At 40.2% G+C, this 17,877-nt stretch overlaps 1 protein-coding gene across 4 annotated transcripts in view; it reads left to right on the forward strand.

Moving 5' to 3' along the window:
* Positions 1-17,877, forward strand: part of LOC136709365 (protein unc-13 homolog C-like) — a 245,897-nt gene that overhangs the window by 68,904 nt on the left and 159,116 nt on the right. For all 4 annotated transcript variants that reach the window (XM_066684518.1, XM_066684520.1, XM_066684519.1 and 1 more), the window contains one exon: positions 17,711-17,864. In XM_066684518.1, coding sequence (XP_066540615.1) covers positions 17,711-17,864 — 154 coding nt within the window. The remainder of the gene's footprint in view (positions 1-17,710; positions 17,865-17,877) is intronic.

Genomic DNA, 17,877 nt, shown 5'->3' on the forward strand with positions numbered 1-17,877 from the left:
CCTCGCAGCTATATATATATTTCAACAGGATGTCATTAAATGTCTATATGTTTCTGCAGCGGTGACTCATGGTCAGGTATGAACCTGAGGGCTTCTGTACTCCTCTGTTTCTAAACTTCTCTGGATGTTTGTTTCAGCTACATACTCACCTGCCCATAAGTTGTGAACAGTTTCACAAAAGTCTTTAGACATGGTATTGATCCAGATTTCTAGCCAGGACTTTCTTGCTTAAGGTAATCTGGGTTGGTTAGTTAGTGGACACTCTTTGGTATTCCTTTATAATTGTTATGATTGAAAGAGAGAGTGTGAGAGAGAGAATTTTTTCATTGTGCTCCTTCCCTATGGTAATCCCCTAATTAAATACTCTTTCTCCTTTTTTCTTGCCTCTATTACCCTCTTTCTCTCATCATTCCCTTCCCCTCTTTTCCAGTTTTATCAAGTCTCTCTCTCTCTCTCTCTCTCTCTCTGTGTGTGTGTGTGTCTGAGTTGTCAAGTAATTAATTAGCTCTACTGATGTGTAGCTGCTCTGCTCTGATGCACACAGTGTGTGTGTGTATTTGTTTCTGGAGCTCAATCGTGCTTTCTTCTGGAGTTCAAATCCAGTCACACTAAGATACTGACACACACACACACACACACACACACACACACTCACACACATACGTACAACCGTCATACTAAGGCAAACTTATTCTTGGTTCTTGGCCTTGAATGGGACATAATGTGTGTGTGTGTGTGTGTGAGCCAGACTGATGTAAGAATGCTGTGCAGTTCTGTAACACAGATAACACAGACAGCTGTAAAAAAAAAAAAAAAAAAAAAAAAGGACCTCTTTATATCGGCTCATCCCTCTAAGGGGGTGTTTATGTTTGAGGTTCAAGGAACTTCTGTAGTTCTGGAGCAGATTCAGTTTATTTTATTACCACTTGGACAAATAAGAGCTCTTTAAGGAATGGGCTTAATCCGAGACATCTATTTTCAAATTTCAAATCAAATTTATTTATATAGCGCTTTTCACAACTGATGTTGTCACAAAGCAGCTTCACAGAATTCCAGTAAGACAAGATTTGACATGAAATGTAAAGACAAATGTAAAACCCTCAAGTGAGCAAGCCAGGGGCGACAGTGGCAAGGAAAAACTCCCCCAGCTGAGGAAGAAACCTTGGGAGGAACCAAGGCTCACAAGGGGTGACCCATCCTCCTCTGGTCAATCTACTGGTGATGATAGTTAGTAGTCCATGAGAACTTCAGTGTAGGGACAGCTTCAAGGCACTTGGTGGTTGCTGGAGCGTGGGCAGCTGGTCTGAAGCGTGGAGGAGGATCTCGACAGTCATCCATCAGTGTCCAGACAGACAGGTGGGCAGTCGTTTACTCGGAAAGATGTAAAGGGATGGAATTAGTTTTGAACTGTTTTGTGTTTGTAAAGTAGAAAATATGAAAATTTCCAGAGTGTGGCTAATGACTCCGGCAGATCTGACTATGACAGCATTAACTAAAAGGAGAGAACCAGGAGGACACACAGACACGGGAGCATCCTGAAACACTGGCATCCCTCCGCTCCACCGTCAACAAACCTGAGTGATCGCGAGAAGTGGCGGGACGACAGCACCAGCGTCTCAGTTTACTATAATTCCCTGTGTCCATGGACCCCCCGGATCTGCCGCCTTTATCTATGGGGGAGCATTAGCTACCAAATGATAAACTAAACAAATGAGTTTTTAGCCTACATTTGAAGATTGCGACTGTGTCTGAGTCCCGAACATTTACTGGAAGATCATTCCAGAGTTGGGGGGCTTTATAAGAAAAGGCTCTTCCCCCAGCTGAGGCCTTCTGAATTCTGGGAACATTTAAAAATCCAGTATTCTGTGATCTGAGTGAACGTGGAGGCTCATAATAGGAAATTGTATCTTCACAATTCAGGAGCAAGCCCATGTAGAGCTTTATATGTTAATAACAAAATTTTGTAGTCAATGCGGAATTTAACAGGCAGCCAATGAAGTGATGATAAAACTGGGCTGATATGTTCAAATTTTCTAGTTTTAGTAAGGACCCTAGCTGCAGCATTTTGAACTAGTTGAAGTTTTCTTAAATTGCTGCTGGTGCATCCTGACAGTAGTGCGTTACAGTAGTCAAGCCTTGAAGTAATAAAGGCATGTACTAATGTTTCTGCGTCCTGGAGGGATAAGGCATTTCTAATCTTAGCGATATTGCGAAGATGTTAAAAAGCTGTCCTAGTGATACTACCTATGTGTTGATCAAATGATAAATCCGGGTCAATTATGACACCAAGATTTTTTGCTGCTGAACCAGGTTTAACTGGAAAGTTAGCTAGATTTAAGATTAAATCTGATAATTTATTTCTTGTCACTTTTGGACCCAAAAGCAGGACCTCTGTTTTGTTGCTGTTTAGAAGGAGGAAGTTACGCAACATCCAGCCTTTCACGTCTTTTACACAGTCCTCTATTTTCTTTAATCTGTGTTTGTCATCGGGCTTGGCTGAAATATACAATTGTGTGTCGTCTGCGTAACAGTGAAAGTTAATGTCATGGTTTCTTATAACTGTGCCTAGCGGTAACATGTATAATGTAAATAATAATGGTCCTAAAATAGAGCCTTGTGGAATTCCAAATCTTACTTTAGAATAATTTGAATTTAGATTGTTTACTTTTACGAATTGATAACGTTCCGTTAAGTAAGATTTGAACCATAATAGGGCTGTCCCTGTGATTCCAACCATGTTTTCTAACCTTTCTATGAGAATATTGTGGTCTATTGTATCGAAGGCTGCGCTTAGGTCAAGAAGCACCAACAGGGATACGTGGCCTTGATCAGAGGCAAGAAGAAGATCATTTGTTATCTTGACTAGAGCTGTCTCTGTACTATGATGTTGCCTGAATCCAGATTGGAATTTTTCATATATACGATTCTTATGTAGATATGAACTAAGTTGTTGGGCCACAGCTCTTTCTAAGATCTTAGACAGAAATGGCAAATTAGAAATAGGCCTGTAATTAGACAGTGTACTAGCATCAAGATTTGGTTTCTTGATCATAGGTTTAATAACTGCTAGTTTAAAAGCTTTGGGTACATGGCCCAGACTAAGCGATGAGTTTACTATAGTTAAAAGAGGATCAATAATAGCTGGTAGTACTTCTTTGAGCAACTTTGTGGGAATTGCATCAAGTGTGCAAGTTGTACAGTTTGCGGAGGTGATAATCTTCTCTAGTTCTAATTGTGGGAGTGGGTAAAAGGTTTCAAGTCTTTCTTTTACAGTTATATTATGTTTTATTTCATTCACATCTGGTGGCAGCCAGGATGGATTTGATCCTGTGGCTAGAGTTTGTTGTCTAATATTCTCAATTTTATTATTAAAAAAGTCCATAAAATCTTTACTGGTGAGAGTTGCTGGAATTAGTTGTTCAGAACCTGCTTGATTTTTTGTAATAATTTTGAATATTAAATAGAACTCTGGGTCATTTATTAGTGACTTAAACACCCAAATACTGCATTATATTTAAGCAATCATACACGAGATGCAGTGCTATAATGTGAGATATTGGTAATGGTGTACTGCAGCACAAAGCCAAACAGAGTGCCAAAGGTCAGCCCACCAGTGCCAATATTTTATGTTATAGCATGATCAACATGTGTGTTATTGCTGTTATATCACAGTTAATCGTTTATTGTTGGATATTTTTTTAAGATCAATAATTTGTTGATTATCATTCAGGATATCATTCAGGTCCATGCCTTCACACATTTCTCCTAGCCTTTTCGACCAAATTAACTCTAGTCCTTGTTCTATTCAGGATTCTGGTGCTCTCAAGATAACTGGTCTGTGTTTGCATCAGTGTTGATGGGAACCAAGGCTGCGTCCAATGCTGCCAGCATTTTTTTTAGAGTAAAGTAACTAAGGCCTGCTTGAAAAGTGGCTATAAATGCAGCTAAGTGATGCATATGCTAAATGGCATATGTGTAACTTCATCAGGTGATGTTGAACATTTGAAGGAATCTGTTCTGTAAAAAGAATTGACTAAGTTCTGTAAAAAAAAAATTCTGTAAAAAGAATTTATTGAGTTCTGTAACTTTTCAGATTGTCAAGCAATTATAAAAGTGTCATACATTCATAAGACAACTATATGTTTAGTGTTTGAATACATCCTAATAAATCATCTGATCTCATTTCAAGAGTTTAGAAAAAGAAATAAACTCAACGTAAAGAAGAACAATATATTTGTTCTTGGCAGCACTGCTTGCTCATTCTGATCTGTGTGAGCTGCCCGGTCGGACTGAGTGTGGTGCTCCATCTCTGGGAGCAATAGAGGCATCGTTTTCAGGAGTGGGGCATGCAGCCTGAGTTGGAGGGCTGTGCTCAGTTTTTCTCTTGATTTCAAATTAGGAACTTCTCAGCTCCAGCTTATAATAGCAACATCAGATCCATACAGGTTGCCATGTATTTCGCCTTTTTGATGCACTGTTTACGAACAGAGAAAAGTAAAAACTCTCGTGCAGAGGACCTGGTGGAGGTGAACCCTCTCAGTACTCATTAATTAAGAGCAGATATTTTCCAATATTGCCAAGAGTAAGAGGTCTTTGCTTTGTGAGTGTGAGAAAAACCTTGGAGCATCATTTCTCTGCACACCACTTACGGGCAGAGCTCAGCAGCTTGCTGGAGCAAGGAAGAAGGGATTTTAAAAATTAAGAACAAGAAAATGGATAGTGGGAAGGGCAGGAAGCAAAGCAAATCCGTAGCCTGGCAATAGGAGGCCAACACCTCGGGATGAATATCATTTATTCTTGTGTAGCCTAGACCAAGTCTCATTCCAGGAAGGGGAATAAAGAAACGGAGGGATATTAGGACCAAATGAGAGAGGAGGAATGAAATGGAAAGACAGATTGAGAGAGAAAAGAGTGAGAGATTATGAATATGAGAGAGAGAGAGAGAGAGAGCAGCTACAGAGTAGAACCATTTCTTTGCCTTTGCCAGGAAAACAAGTCAAGGTGCTCTAATCGCAGGTGAAAGAAATGAGACTGAGAGGTCACACAGCAGGAGGCCCAGCTCGTTAGCTCTAAATGAAGGGAAATGACTCTGTATTTGACATATAAGGTCTTCACAGGGTGTTAAAGCTTTATATCTTGCTTGTGGCGGGCATTATGTGGCACACTGAGGTGTCCTTTCAGGCTCAGCCAGTGTCCATGCATCGTACTGCCCACTACCCACAGCATTTGACCAATGAAAGCTAAACAGTTTCAAAAATGTTGAGTAAAAATTTAAACAGTAAACCTGAACAAAAGCTTGCATCTCTAAAATTGTAAGGATATAGCAGTGTAAAGGGATGTAGCATTCTTAAGTTGTCATTGAATTTAATGAAGGCATATTTTATGATCATGTACAGTACTATGCAAAAGTCATAGGTACCTAAGATGATGATTATTATTATTATTATTTAAAATGTATTTTCTTCTCAATAAGCTTGGCTCATGTATTTATGTATTTATTATAATTATAATTATACAGGGGTTGGACAATGAAACAGTAAGAGCAGAGTGTGAAGGTTCAATTAGCAGAGGGTAAGAGCACAGTTTTGCTCAAAATATTTCAATGCACACAACATTATGGGTGACATACCAGAGTTCAAAAGAGGGCAAATTGTTGTTGCAAGTCTTGCTGGCGCATCTGTGACCAAGACAGCAAGTCTTTGTGATGTATCAAGAGCCACAGTGTCCAGGGTAATGTCAGCATACCACCAAGAAGGACCAAACACATCCAACAGGATTAACTGTGGACGCAAGAGGAAGCTGTCTGAAAGGGATGTTCGGGTGTTAATCCGGATTGTATCAAAAAACATAAAACCACGGCTGCCCAAATCATGGCAGAATTAAATGTGCACCTCAACTCTCCTGTTTCCACCAGAACTGTCAGTCAGGAGCTCCACAGGGTCAATATACACGGCCAGGCTGCTATAGCCAAACCTTTGGTCACTCATGCCAATGCCAGACGTCAGTTTCCATGGTGCAAGGAGTGAAAATCTTGGGTTGTTCACAGTGTGAAACATTTATTGTTCTCTGATGAATCCACCTTTACTGTTTTCCCCACATCCGGGAGAGTTACGGTGTGGAGAAGCCCCAAAGAATCGTACCACCAGACTGTTGCATGCCCAGAGTGAAGCATGGGGGTGGATCAGTGATGGTTTGGGCTGCCATATCATGGCATTCCCTTGGCTCAATACTTGTGTTAGATGGGCGCGTCACTGCCAAGGACTACTGAACCATTCTGGAGGACCATGTGCATCCAATGGTTCAAACATTGTATCCTGAAGGCGGTGCAGTGTATCAGGATGACAATGCACCAATACACACAGCAAGACTGGTGAAAGATTGGTTTGATGAACATGAAAGTGAAGTTGAACATCTCCCATGGCCTGCACAGTCACCAGATCTAAATATTATTGAGCCACTTTGAGGTGTTTTGGAGGAGCGAGTCAGGAAACGTTTTCCTCCACCAGCATCACATAGTGACCTGGCCACTATCCTGCAAGAAGAATGGCTTAAAATCCCTGCAGAACTTGTATATGTCATTCCCAAGACGAATTGACGCTGTACTGGCCGCAAAAGGAGGCCCTACAACATACTAATAAATTATTGTGGTCTAAAACCAGGTGTTTCAGTTTCATTGTCCGACCCCTGTATATAAGTACAAAAACATAAATAGAGTAAAAGTATTTTGTTTCTAAAAATTAAAAGATTTTGTTTCCAGATATTCTCTGTGATTGTATTGATTTGTTAAATCAGCAGCCCACTTCATTAAATATAATCAACTATTATTTACCAAATAAACTAGGTATTGGATGATCAATAAATAAATAATATAATAAAATAATAATGGAATGCCAGGTAGGAGAGATTTGGAAAGGGTTAAACCAACATTCACACACAAAATATCACTACTTACAGTTTTGTTTTTATTACAATATTAATATCTAGTTTTATTTATTTATTTATGCATTTATTTAGCAAATAACATACTGCTCAGATAAATAGCTTATTTTCTAAGGTGCCTTTTGCACAGTAGGCTATATTGGTCCTACAAAGGCCATGAATCTTGACTGATGTTTGATGGCCCACTATATACTATATAGACCTCAGTGAGTCGAAATTTACTGTGACCACCACAAAACTTCAAGTGGAAAATATGACCAATATATCTTTAAGTTTGGGGCAGAAACAATGTCCCTCTCCACTTCCACATAGCGACTGTCCATCCAATGCAATCCCTTTTTTTGCTGAGTATAAGAAATGGGGCTTAAACCTTATAAACATTAGAAATGAAGCAAGCTTTTATCAGCGTCAGTGTGCCTTTTTTTAAAACATTGGCAGCTTTAATGACTGAGTGGATTACGTTTCTGCTATTGTTGATTCAGCAGCAGTTGGGTCGTCGCCTTTTCACTGTGTCCTGGACTATGGCAGATGAATGTACTGAAGGTAAAGGGCTTTACCCACAGAAACAGTGTCTCACAAGGTGATAATTAGTGTAGCTGAATATTTAAGGCCCTGTGTACAGTGGAAACCCCATACAGTTGATGTAATATTATTAGAACATTTTCACAAGGTCTAAAGGCATGTTTATTTAACACCAGTATGACAACGCAAGGCTCAGCGTCTCTCCAGATTTCACATTTTAAAAGCAATTAGTATGGTTTCTAGTTTATTTATTAAAAACTTCCAGGCGAGCATCTCATACAGCAGGCAGTTACTAATTGAGATGTGTTCCAGCTGTATACATAGTTTATTTCACAATCTACACGTCCCTTGTGAAGTCCTAAGAACACCGTGGGTGATACAACTGCCCCCCAAACCGGTGTTAAACCAAATTTTGTGATCGTTGAGTTCTGTGACCCTAGAGGGAGCTACTTCATAGCCTTGGCAATTTCTGACAGCTGCCGTCAGAATTTGTGACGCCACTGAACATCCATATAAAACTTATAAACATTCCTGTTTAAAATATCTTGGGATATAAAGAGAGCAGGATACTGAGTGAGGCTATATCGTTTATATCGATATTTGAAATTTTTAAATTGCTCTATGTCTAAATCACAGCCTTCTCACTATGAGTCTGTGCTCGGCTCATCTTTGTCAGCTTTGCTCTGATCACAGCCCCGCCTTCACATACTTTCTCTAACACACAAACATACACAATGGAGGCGAGTAACACAGAGTGTGAAAAGGAGTTAGTCTGTAAAAATAAGGACAGCGGTTTGTATATATCGAAATGGTTCAGGTTTTACCAGTCAGATGAGGAGCAGAAATGGATTATCTGCAGGGAATGCCGAAATGAGGTAGTATCAAATTGCGTGTGTACAACCAACCTATTTCACCACTTACAACAGCACAAACTTCTGTACAAAGAAGCTGTTAAAATCTGAGGTGCTGCTGCTACTGTTCTGAAGCATTCACATCCCAGTACCCCTAAGCCAGTTCAAACAGCATTGCAAGCTTTTTTAGCTAACACTTTGTATTACGAAAATTACGTAGTTGAGTGGTAAGGCTAAGATGGTAGTGTACAACAAAGCAAAGCATATGCTCAAAAGGCTGATTAAAACTCTTGACCCAGGATGCCAATTGCCCAGTCACAATTTCTTTGCACAAGAAGCGCTGCTTAACATGTACATTTAAGTCAGACAGACCCTTTCCAACTGGCTAGCGAGAGTAAAACATTTTTCCTTGACGACAGATATATGATCAAGCTGCACCTATAAGCCATATTTGAGCATGACTATCCATTTCATTGAAGATTGGGAGATTTAAAGTGTGTGTCAAGCTATTTCCCAGAAAACCACTCTGGGGAGCACATAGCCGAAGCCTTTACACTGTTCTTAAGAAGCACTTAAGAAGACTGGAGTATGTTCCCCTCACATGTGAAGATATTTCGTAATCTGAAGTCCTGGATGGATGCAGAGGTTCATCTTCTGCTTCTTTCAGATCTGGTGATGCTGAGGCCTACAGCTCAGCCAGGGCCAATCTGAAGAGGGGTATTAAGGAAAGTCAAATACACCTTCAAGCTGTCTGTTGAGGAGCACTTCCACAACTCGTGGAAGGGCATCCAGATCATCACAGGCTACATACCACCCCCTTCAACTCTCCCATCTAGCAATGCATCTCTCCTGGATGAGCCTAATCAGTTTTATGCTCGTTTTGACCACAGCATTGAACAATGCACCGCATGGGGTAGGCCTCCCCCTCACAGTAGTTATCCCCTGGCACTCCCCACAGAGGATGTGCATTCAGTGTTGAGTGGGTTAAATGCTCAGAAAGCTGCTGGCCCAGATGGCATTCCAGGATGCGTCCACAGAACGTGTGCTGGACAACTAGCCCAGGTCTTCACAGATATTTTTAAATGGTCACTGGCTCAGGCTGCTGTTCCCACATGCTGGAAGACATCCAGTACTGTACCAGTGCCTAAACGATCTACTGCTGCATGCCCAAATGACTTCCGCCCTGTTGCACTCACACCCATTGTGATGAAGTGTTTTGAGAAACTGGTTCTCAGTCACCTGAAGGCAATGATTCCACCATCACTGGAACCCCATCAGTTTGCATACCACACAAACAAATCCACAGAGCATGCCATATTTACTGCCCTTCATTCTGCCCTCACCCATCTGGACAACAGGAACACATATGTACATATACTGTTTTTGGACTTCAGCTCTGCTTTCAACACAGTGGTCCCCACAAGGCTAGTCAACAAACTCAGTGACCTGGGTATCAGCACCCCTGCTGTATAACTGGATCTTGGACTTCCTAACAAATAGACCCCAGTCTGTGAGGTTGGACGATCACATCTCCACCAGCCTCACTCTCATCAACGGCATACCACAGGGCTGTGTATTGGGTCCCAGTGCACAGATCCAATGTCATCATTAAATTTGCAGATGACACCACTGTGATCGGACGCATCAGTGATTATGATGACACAGCATACAGGGAGGACATCCAGCACCTGGCTGTCTGGTGTTCCACAAACAACCTCTTAGTCAAAATCAGCAAGACCAAAGAGCTCATTGTGGACTACAGGAAAAACAAGTGCTGCACACACTCTCCTGTTCAAATCAACGGAACCAAGGTAGAGCGTGTTTCCAGCTTCAAGTTCCTAGGTGTTCACATCTCCGAGGATCTTTTATGAACAAACATCCCATTTGGTTAAGAAGACAATCTCTCTCCTCAAATCCTCTCAAATTTTTACCACTGCCCTATTGAGAGCATCCTGACAAACTATGTAACAGTGTGGTATGGCAACACCACTATGGCTGACAGCAAGGCCCTGCAGAAGGTGGTAAAGAATGCCCAGTGCGTTATAAGTACACAGCTCCCTGCCATCAGAGACATTCACCATCAGCACTTCCTGTGCAAAGCTCGGAGAATCATCAGGGATTCCGCCCAACCCAGCCACACACTATACAACCTCCTACCATCAGGAAGGAGGTATAGGAGCATCTGTGACAGAGCCAATCAGCTCAGGTCCAGCTTCTTTCCCCCCACCATAACCCTGCTGAACTCCATAGTAAACCGATAATCACTACTGACCATAAACTCTACTGTCAAAACACTGATCCATACTGTATACCCTGGATTTATTTACTTGGCATTCATATATACAGTACATGTTTCAGTACACATGAATACTGTACATGCACTGTAATTATATTGTACAGTGTTGCATATATTTATTCTGTATATTAATAGGCTGTAAATACCATATTCTATACCAACGTCTCATGCACTAATGTATATATTCAATTATCCATGTATAGTGTGTCAAATCTTGTTTACTTTATATATATTTTTATAGTTAATACATGTTATATTGTTTATATAAATGCTATGCTACTATCTGCACTTCTGTTAGATGTTAACTGCATTTTGTTGCCATGTACTTGTACTGAGCAATGACAATAAAGTTTAATCTATCTATCATCTATCTGTGTAAAGGGGGTCTGCAGTGGCTCAATTTGTACAGTTCCCAGTTGTGAGATCACTGTGTGAAGTAGAGAGTCATTTCAGTAATAGCTGTTAGTTTTAGTGCTACATTTAGTGCTTTTAATTCTGACATTCAGCTGTGCAACCTGGAAATCCTCAACATATTGAAACACTGCAGCCAAATCAGTGAGACATTTTTGGCAGTTATCCTTAAAAACATCTGACACGTGGAGATGTTAAAATCCTAGATTTTTATGTTGAGCACTCTTGTATGGGTTTGCTTTGTAATAAATACTGGAACATTTTTCTGAGGATTTAATGGTAGTCTGCTTTAAGAACTTTAATTAGCCAATTGTCATCAAATGTACTCTGGTTCTTGAACCAGTTCTGTTCCGGTTTCTTGGAATCCTGGTGCTATCCAGTGAACCAGCCTGCATTTTCACAGTTTTTAATGGGAACCCAGGATACATCATCAGCGGGGGGCTTTGCAGTGTTGTTCGGTTCCAGCGTTGCTGATGATATGGATGTGTAAATGATGTCGAGTCACACAGCTCCAGGGGCCTTGAGGTTGTGTGTTCGATTCCTGCTTCGGGTGACTATCTGTGAGGAGTTGGTGTGTTCTCCCCGTGTCCGCGTGGGTCTCCTCCGGGTGCTACAGTTTCCTCCCACAGCCCAAAAACACACGTTGGTAGGTGGATTGGCGACTCCAAAGTGTCCGTAGGTGTGAGTGAATGTGTGTGTGTGTCTGTGTTACCCTGTGAAGGACTGGCGCCCCCTCCAGGGTGTATTCCTGCCTTGCGCCCAATGATTCCAGGTAGGCTCTGGACCCACCGTGACCCTGAACTGGATAAGCGCTTACAGATAATGAATGAATGAATGAATGGTTCCAGCTCCAAATAGAACACTCCTGGTGTCATGTTGAGTACATCTCCTTGAAAAACCACTGATGAAGCATGTTTCTGTTTTTATTCCCTTGCCGTTTTATTTTCAATTCAGAAATCAGATAACAGGTAATTTCCTGTTTTGTGTTATCCCATTTCAAAACTAAAAGGTACACAGGCCCATCTGGTTTGCCAGCCTTTTACCCAGCATGACACTGAGGACAATATAACCGCCTGCAAATGACCCTTTAAAGCTCCACTCTACGATGACACTTTATCTGAGGCTCTGAGCTCTTTCTGGAACTTTGTTAAATGAAAATAGGAAGGATGCTGTCATGGTTAGTGTAATGTATTATTCTTTGGTTCCAGCTGGGAACAAACTTTTCTGGTTTTGGAAATACACCAAACAGTTCAAGAAATTATTAGGTTCGCAAACGAGAACTGAAATGGCTACAATGGAAAATGGGTTAAGTGTGGTCAGGTTCTGATGTTGCATGATTTGTTCTGGATCACAAAACCCACTCCAGCTCATACCAAAATATAGGAAATATTTTTAAAGGATAAATATTGGATGGAGCTTCAGCACTTCAAAGAACATGTCCAATGCTCCAACACTGGAGTACTTTATTCCCCTCTAGTCAATGCTTATCATTGAGCGATGACCTTAGGCCCATGTACAGCTGCTCTGAAGCATCCCTTTGAATTTCATGCTTTTCAGTGTTGATTATACATACTATGTTCACAATGGATGAGCCTTATAGCAGCTGGACTCACTCATTATAAAGGGTATATACAGCAAGGTCAGGCTGTGGATAAACGGTAAAAGCCTCAGCAAAATCACAGGGAGAGGTCAACTGACAAAAGGCCATGAAAACAGAAGCTGCAGTCTGTAATTGTGCCTTTATATAGTGTATCTATAGGTAGGTTAGTGCCGTACAGTGGCCAGAAAGTGGACATAGTAGGGGTAGAAGTAGAAGCAGGAGATTGTAATTAAGCTGCTGGTGAGTGTAAAACTGTTCCACTGATTTTAGCTCTGGATGTTTGATACGATGAGTCTATTTATTCAGTACAGTCATTACACTTACCTAAATGCCCTCTAATTACCAACAAATCACCACTAATATGTGGAGCTGTGTTCTCAAGGCCTTTGTGCAATTAGTACTGTTTCCCCACTGTTCTCACTGAGTGAGCCTTCTCCCATTAAGTAGACAGATAGATGTAATTTCCTGTCTTTAAAAATTAGGAAATTCCTAACGTTAAAAACCTGCCATGCTACACAAGACAAAAAATGAAGAGTAGCAAAAAGCAATCCCTGTTTTACATGTTAAAATCTTAAGTAACATTTGCCCCAAAGCATTTCCCATAACACACAACAAACAATGTATGTTCAAATTTATCATGGCACATCTCCTAAATGTTTTATTCAGTCCCATTGATGCAGGTGTATAAAATCAAGCAATCTGCTTTTACAAATATTTGTGAAAGGATGGGTCTTTCTAAAGAGCTCAATGAATTTGAGTGTGGTACTGTAAAATGGCGCTGCCATTGCTACAAGTCAGTTTGTGGCATTTCTTCTCTCCTAGATATTCAACAATCAGCTGTGAGTTATCTTATTGAATAGTGAAGGCATTTAGGAACCACAACAACTCAGCCACAAAGTGACAGACTACATAAAGGTACAGAGTGCAGTCAGCAAGTGCGGAGGTGCACAGTGCAGAGAAGTCACCAGTGCTCTGCTGACTCAGTAACTACAGAGGGCAAAACCTGCTTTGGAATTATCATCAGCACAAAAATCGTGCAGAAGGGGCTTCATGGCATGGGTTTCCATAGTTGAGCAGCTGTAAACAAGCCATGTACAATGGTATGCTTTGGATGGAGTGGTGTAAAACCTAATGCCCCTAGACTCTGGAGCAGTGAAATAAGTTTTTTGTGGATTGACGAATCACACTTCTGTATCTGGCAGTCTGATGGACGAATCTGAGTTTGTCAATGTCTGGAGAACATTACCTGCTTGACTGCACTATACCAACTGTAATGTTTAGAGCAGGTATAACACAATGGGTCTTTGGTTCATAAAAGCATGGTGTGAAAGAACGTGACTGGCCCAAACAAAGCCCTGATATCAAACAGCTCTTCTGGATGAATGGGCAAAAGACACCGACTTGCTTCAATATCTTGCTGTTACAGCTTTTAAGGGAGGACCAACTCTGTATATAATTCCTATGGATTTAGAAGGTGATGCTGTAAAAAGGTCCTGTAGGTGTAATGTGTAGGTGTCAGAGTACTTTTGTCCATATAGCATACAGCTTACACAGTTCCACCTAATTCTAGATATATTTAGTCTGCCCCCATTTCAGTGGAAAAGTTATGGTCAATTTTGAGGTTGCAAAAAGTTGCTCCAGCTGCTGTTTTTCACTTTCAGAAGGCAAACTTTATCCATGTTCATCAATAATGACACTAATAATGGTGTTAATAATGTGTGATGCAGAGTCCAGGACCACATATTATTAGAGATTACACTATAAGCTCAAATGATTATAAAAACTGTTCATCCAAACTTTCATCTGAAATTAAATATAATCATTTGGATTTTGTTTTAACTTTGGTGCAGTTATAGTCTCTGCTCTTCTGGGAAGGTACCGCCCTAGATGTTTGTACATTTCTGAGGAAAAGAGCATAAGTAATATCAGGTTCTGATGTTGCTTGAATAGTTCTGGATCATAAACAATGCTCCAAATCATTGAAAAAGTATCAGATGGGGCTGATATTTATTTATTCATTCATTCATTCAGATTATTTTGATCCTGGGCCTACCTGGAACCATTGGGTATAAGGCAAGAACACACCCAGGATGGAGCGCCACATACTCACCCAGTCACTCACCCACAGCTGTCGACAATTTCACACAATCACACCTTTGGACAATTTGAAAAACTCACCCAGACACTCGCACACACACCATTGTGGACAGTTTCACACACACCTGTGGAGAATTTCACTCCAATCCACCCTCCAACATGTATTTTTGAATTGTGCGATAAAACCCAGGCAGACATAGGGGAAAACACACAAGACTCTTCACAGACATTGACTCTAGGTTGGGAGTAAGCCCATGACCCTGGAGCTGGGGTGCAGTGGTCCATCCCAGTCCAGCTATCTGTATATTTAAATAACTAAATAACATCTGTCAAATATTGGTCCTGTTCTAACAGTGCACCCATACCCCTTCAGTATCTCCTGCTGTTATCTGTCAGACGAACTGTGTGGAAATGTCTTTGACTCTGTGTGTGTGTGTGTTTGTGAGCTGTTCTTTTGTTCTCTGAATATGAGGATGTCTTTGTAACCAGTTTGGCTTAAGCTCTTGAGCTTCTGTTTTTGTGTCTGCTGATTCCTGCTTGTGCAAGTGTGTGTGTGTGTGTGTGTGTGTGTGTGTGTGTGTGTGTGTTTGAGAGAGAGGGAGAGTATAAGAAAGAGAGCTACTCGTCAGTTTCTTTATTATGGATTGTTCCCACAGTAATCTCAGCTCAGCAGAGACTCCAGAGTGGAACACCATCGTGCAGATAGGAAACATAAAGGATCTCTGCTGTTGTTTAAATCTGATCAATTTTCCTATAGTTTCTGTTTTCCAGATTGTCTTTGGAGAACACTCTCAGCTTGACTGCTGTATTTGCCACATACAACGACTTTCATTAGACCTGTTTCGGATAAATCATATTGACATGGATTTACTTGCTATTAATGGAGATATCAGTAATTTTTACCACATGAAAGTGGCAAATATTAGCTTTAAAAAATAAGGTTTAAAGTGTTTTTTGTGTAACGCATATCTGAATTTCAAAATTATAACTTAAAAATGTAATTTAAAGTAATTTTAAAATGGCAAGAGGAAAAAATTCATTCATCACTGCTTTGTTATTAGTTCCATCAAGAATAGATCACTGCAAAAGCATGTGCATCAATTTGTTCTGTTCTTAGGAATAATTTTGTATCTAAAAATATGTGAGTTTAGGTTTATACAATTTAAATGTAATTGTACACTTAGTACACTAAGTAATTTTTGGTATTTTTGCTCCTGGGGCACACGCTGCTTTGCAGAGTATAATTAATTTTTACAGAACTGTACAGAAATTAAGGGGGAGGTGGGATGGTTCCCTACCCTGTTCCAAAAGTTACATAATACAGTTTCTGCAGTGTTGAGCCTGGAGTAGCAACAGTGGAAGCCCTGTTCTCCCTGCTACAGGTCAGTGAATCATCACAGTGATTATAACGTTGTATTTTAAGGTAAAAATTTTATGCAGTGTTCATTTAAGAAATTGAGATTTTGATGTTAGCAATGGTGAAGGGTAGTGAAGGGTGATGGGATTTTCAGTGCACTTAAACAGTCCCACAGTGCACCACCTGATGTATACCTGATGGACATAAGTGGATAGTGGCTACCCATAATACACTGCAATTTTTGGCTAACAACCCACATGGGGTAGAATCCGAAATTGTTCACTATCCTCCTGAATCCAGTTCACTGTAATAATGCACTGTATAGTGAGTAATGTAGGAAATAATGAGTAAGTACCCTACGGACACAGTCTTATACAATAAATAATTACTCACTCCTGCCCTCTTAATGCATTTCTTACTCTATACCGATAGAAATGTTTACATAGTTATATAGTTATATATCAGTATATATAAATATATATTAGTCCCATTATTTATAAAGAATCAGGCTGCATGTAAACTTAGGCAGGGACAAGTGGGATTTTAAAAGGTTAATATGATTTATGAGTTATCACTGAGGTTTTATTTTAATGCCCTACTTTTCATTCTCTTCATTTAAGCTGCAAGCTGTTTAAACACATTGGGCTGCTTTTAAGACAGTAGTGTATGAGCGTGTGTGTGTGTGTGTGTCTGTGTGTGTGTGTGCGCGAGAGCAGCAATTTTCCGTAAAGGCCCTAAAGGCTTAGAGCTAATTTTAGTGACCTGCTGTGTTTGAAGACCGCCAACTTCCTCCTTATTCACACTGCTTTTTCACCCATCTCTCTCTCTCTCTCTCTCTCTCTCTCTCTCTCTCTCTCTCTCTCCCCCCCACATCTCTTTCCTCACTCAGTTCAAGGATGATTTACTGGCATGACCATATTAAGTTACAGTTTTGCCCAAGCATTTATCACATAAATATGCAACACCTATGATTTAAATATACTCATCTATTTTTATATACAGTCAAATTTTTTGTACAAATCATATTTATATAAGTACTAATAGATAAGAAATAATAAAGAAATGCATTATTCACTTATACGTGATTCTATTGTTCTATTGTTTCTGAATAATAACCATGGGATTTTAGCTTTTATTTTTCATTTTTTTGAAGTTTCTCCAGATTTAAATTATTTTAATGATGAATAGTGTTTATAAGATAATGACTGTGATGTTTGATGTTCCCATCTTTTTCAGTTCCTGGGCTTTTGTAAACACAATTGCATTAAATGTGATAATGAATTAACAAAACACTTTCCAGAAAAAAAAGATCAGTAATGCCTAGGCTCTTTGTTCACTGTGTTTATAGCAGTTTATTTTTTTAGCTCCCAGTATAAAGTCTCCTCGAGGATATAAAGAGGAGCGTCAGTTTTTAATTTATGTGAAATATTCAGGCTGTCAGAGAGAAGACAGGAGGGCTGTTTCAGCAGTGTATCAGTAACAGTTTGTTGTCATAATTATTGCTTTCTCATTTTGGGCCTTTATGGCCACCCCTGGGAGAGGAGTAAAGTGTGACAGGAAATCTAAGTTTGTATAGAAGCTGGAGTTTTTGTTTAGTGTTTTTGAATGTATTTTTTTTCTTTTTCTCTCTCTTTCAGTCATTTTTCCTGCCTTTCCTCCAAATACATGTGCCCAGGTGTCCCGGCAGTGATGAGTAACCTCCTCGCCAACATTAATGCCTACTTTGCCCACACCACCACCGCCACCACCAACATCTCTGCGTCGGACAGATTCGCAGCTTCTAACTTTGGGGTCAGTTAAGTTT

This window comes from Hoplias malabaricus, chromosome 11 (assembly GCF_029633855.1).
Source record: "Hoplias malabaricus isolate fHopMal1 chromosome 11, fHopMal1.hap1, whole genome shotgun sequence".
NCBI classification, from domain to species: Eukaryota; Metazoa; Chordata; class Actinopteri; order Characiformes; family Erythrinidae; genus Hoplias; species Hoplias malabaricus.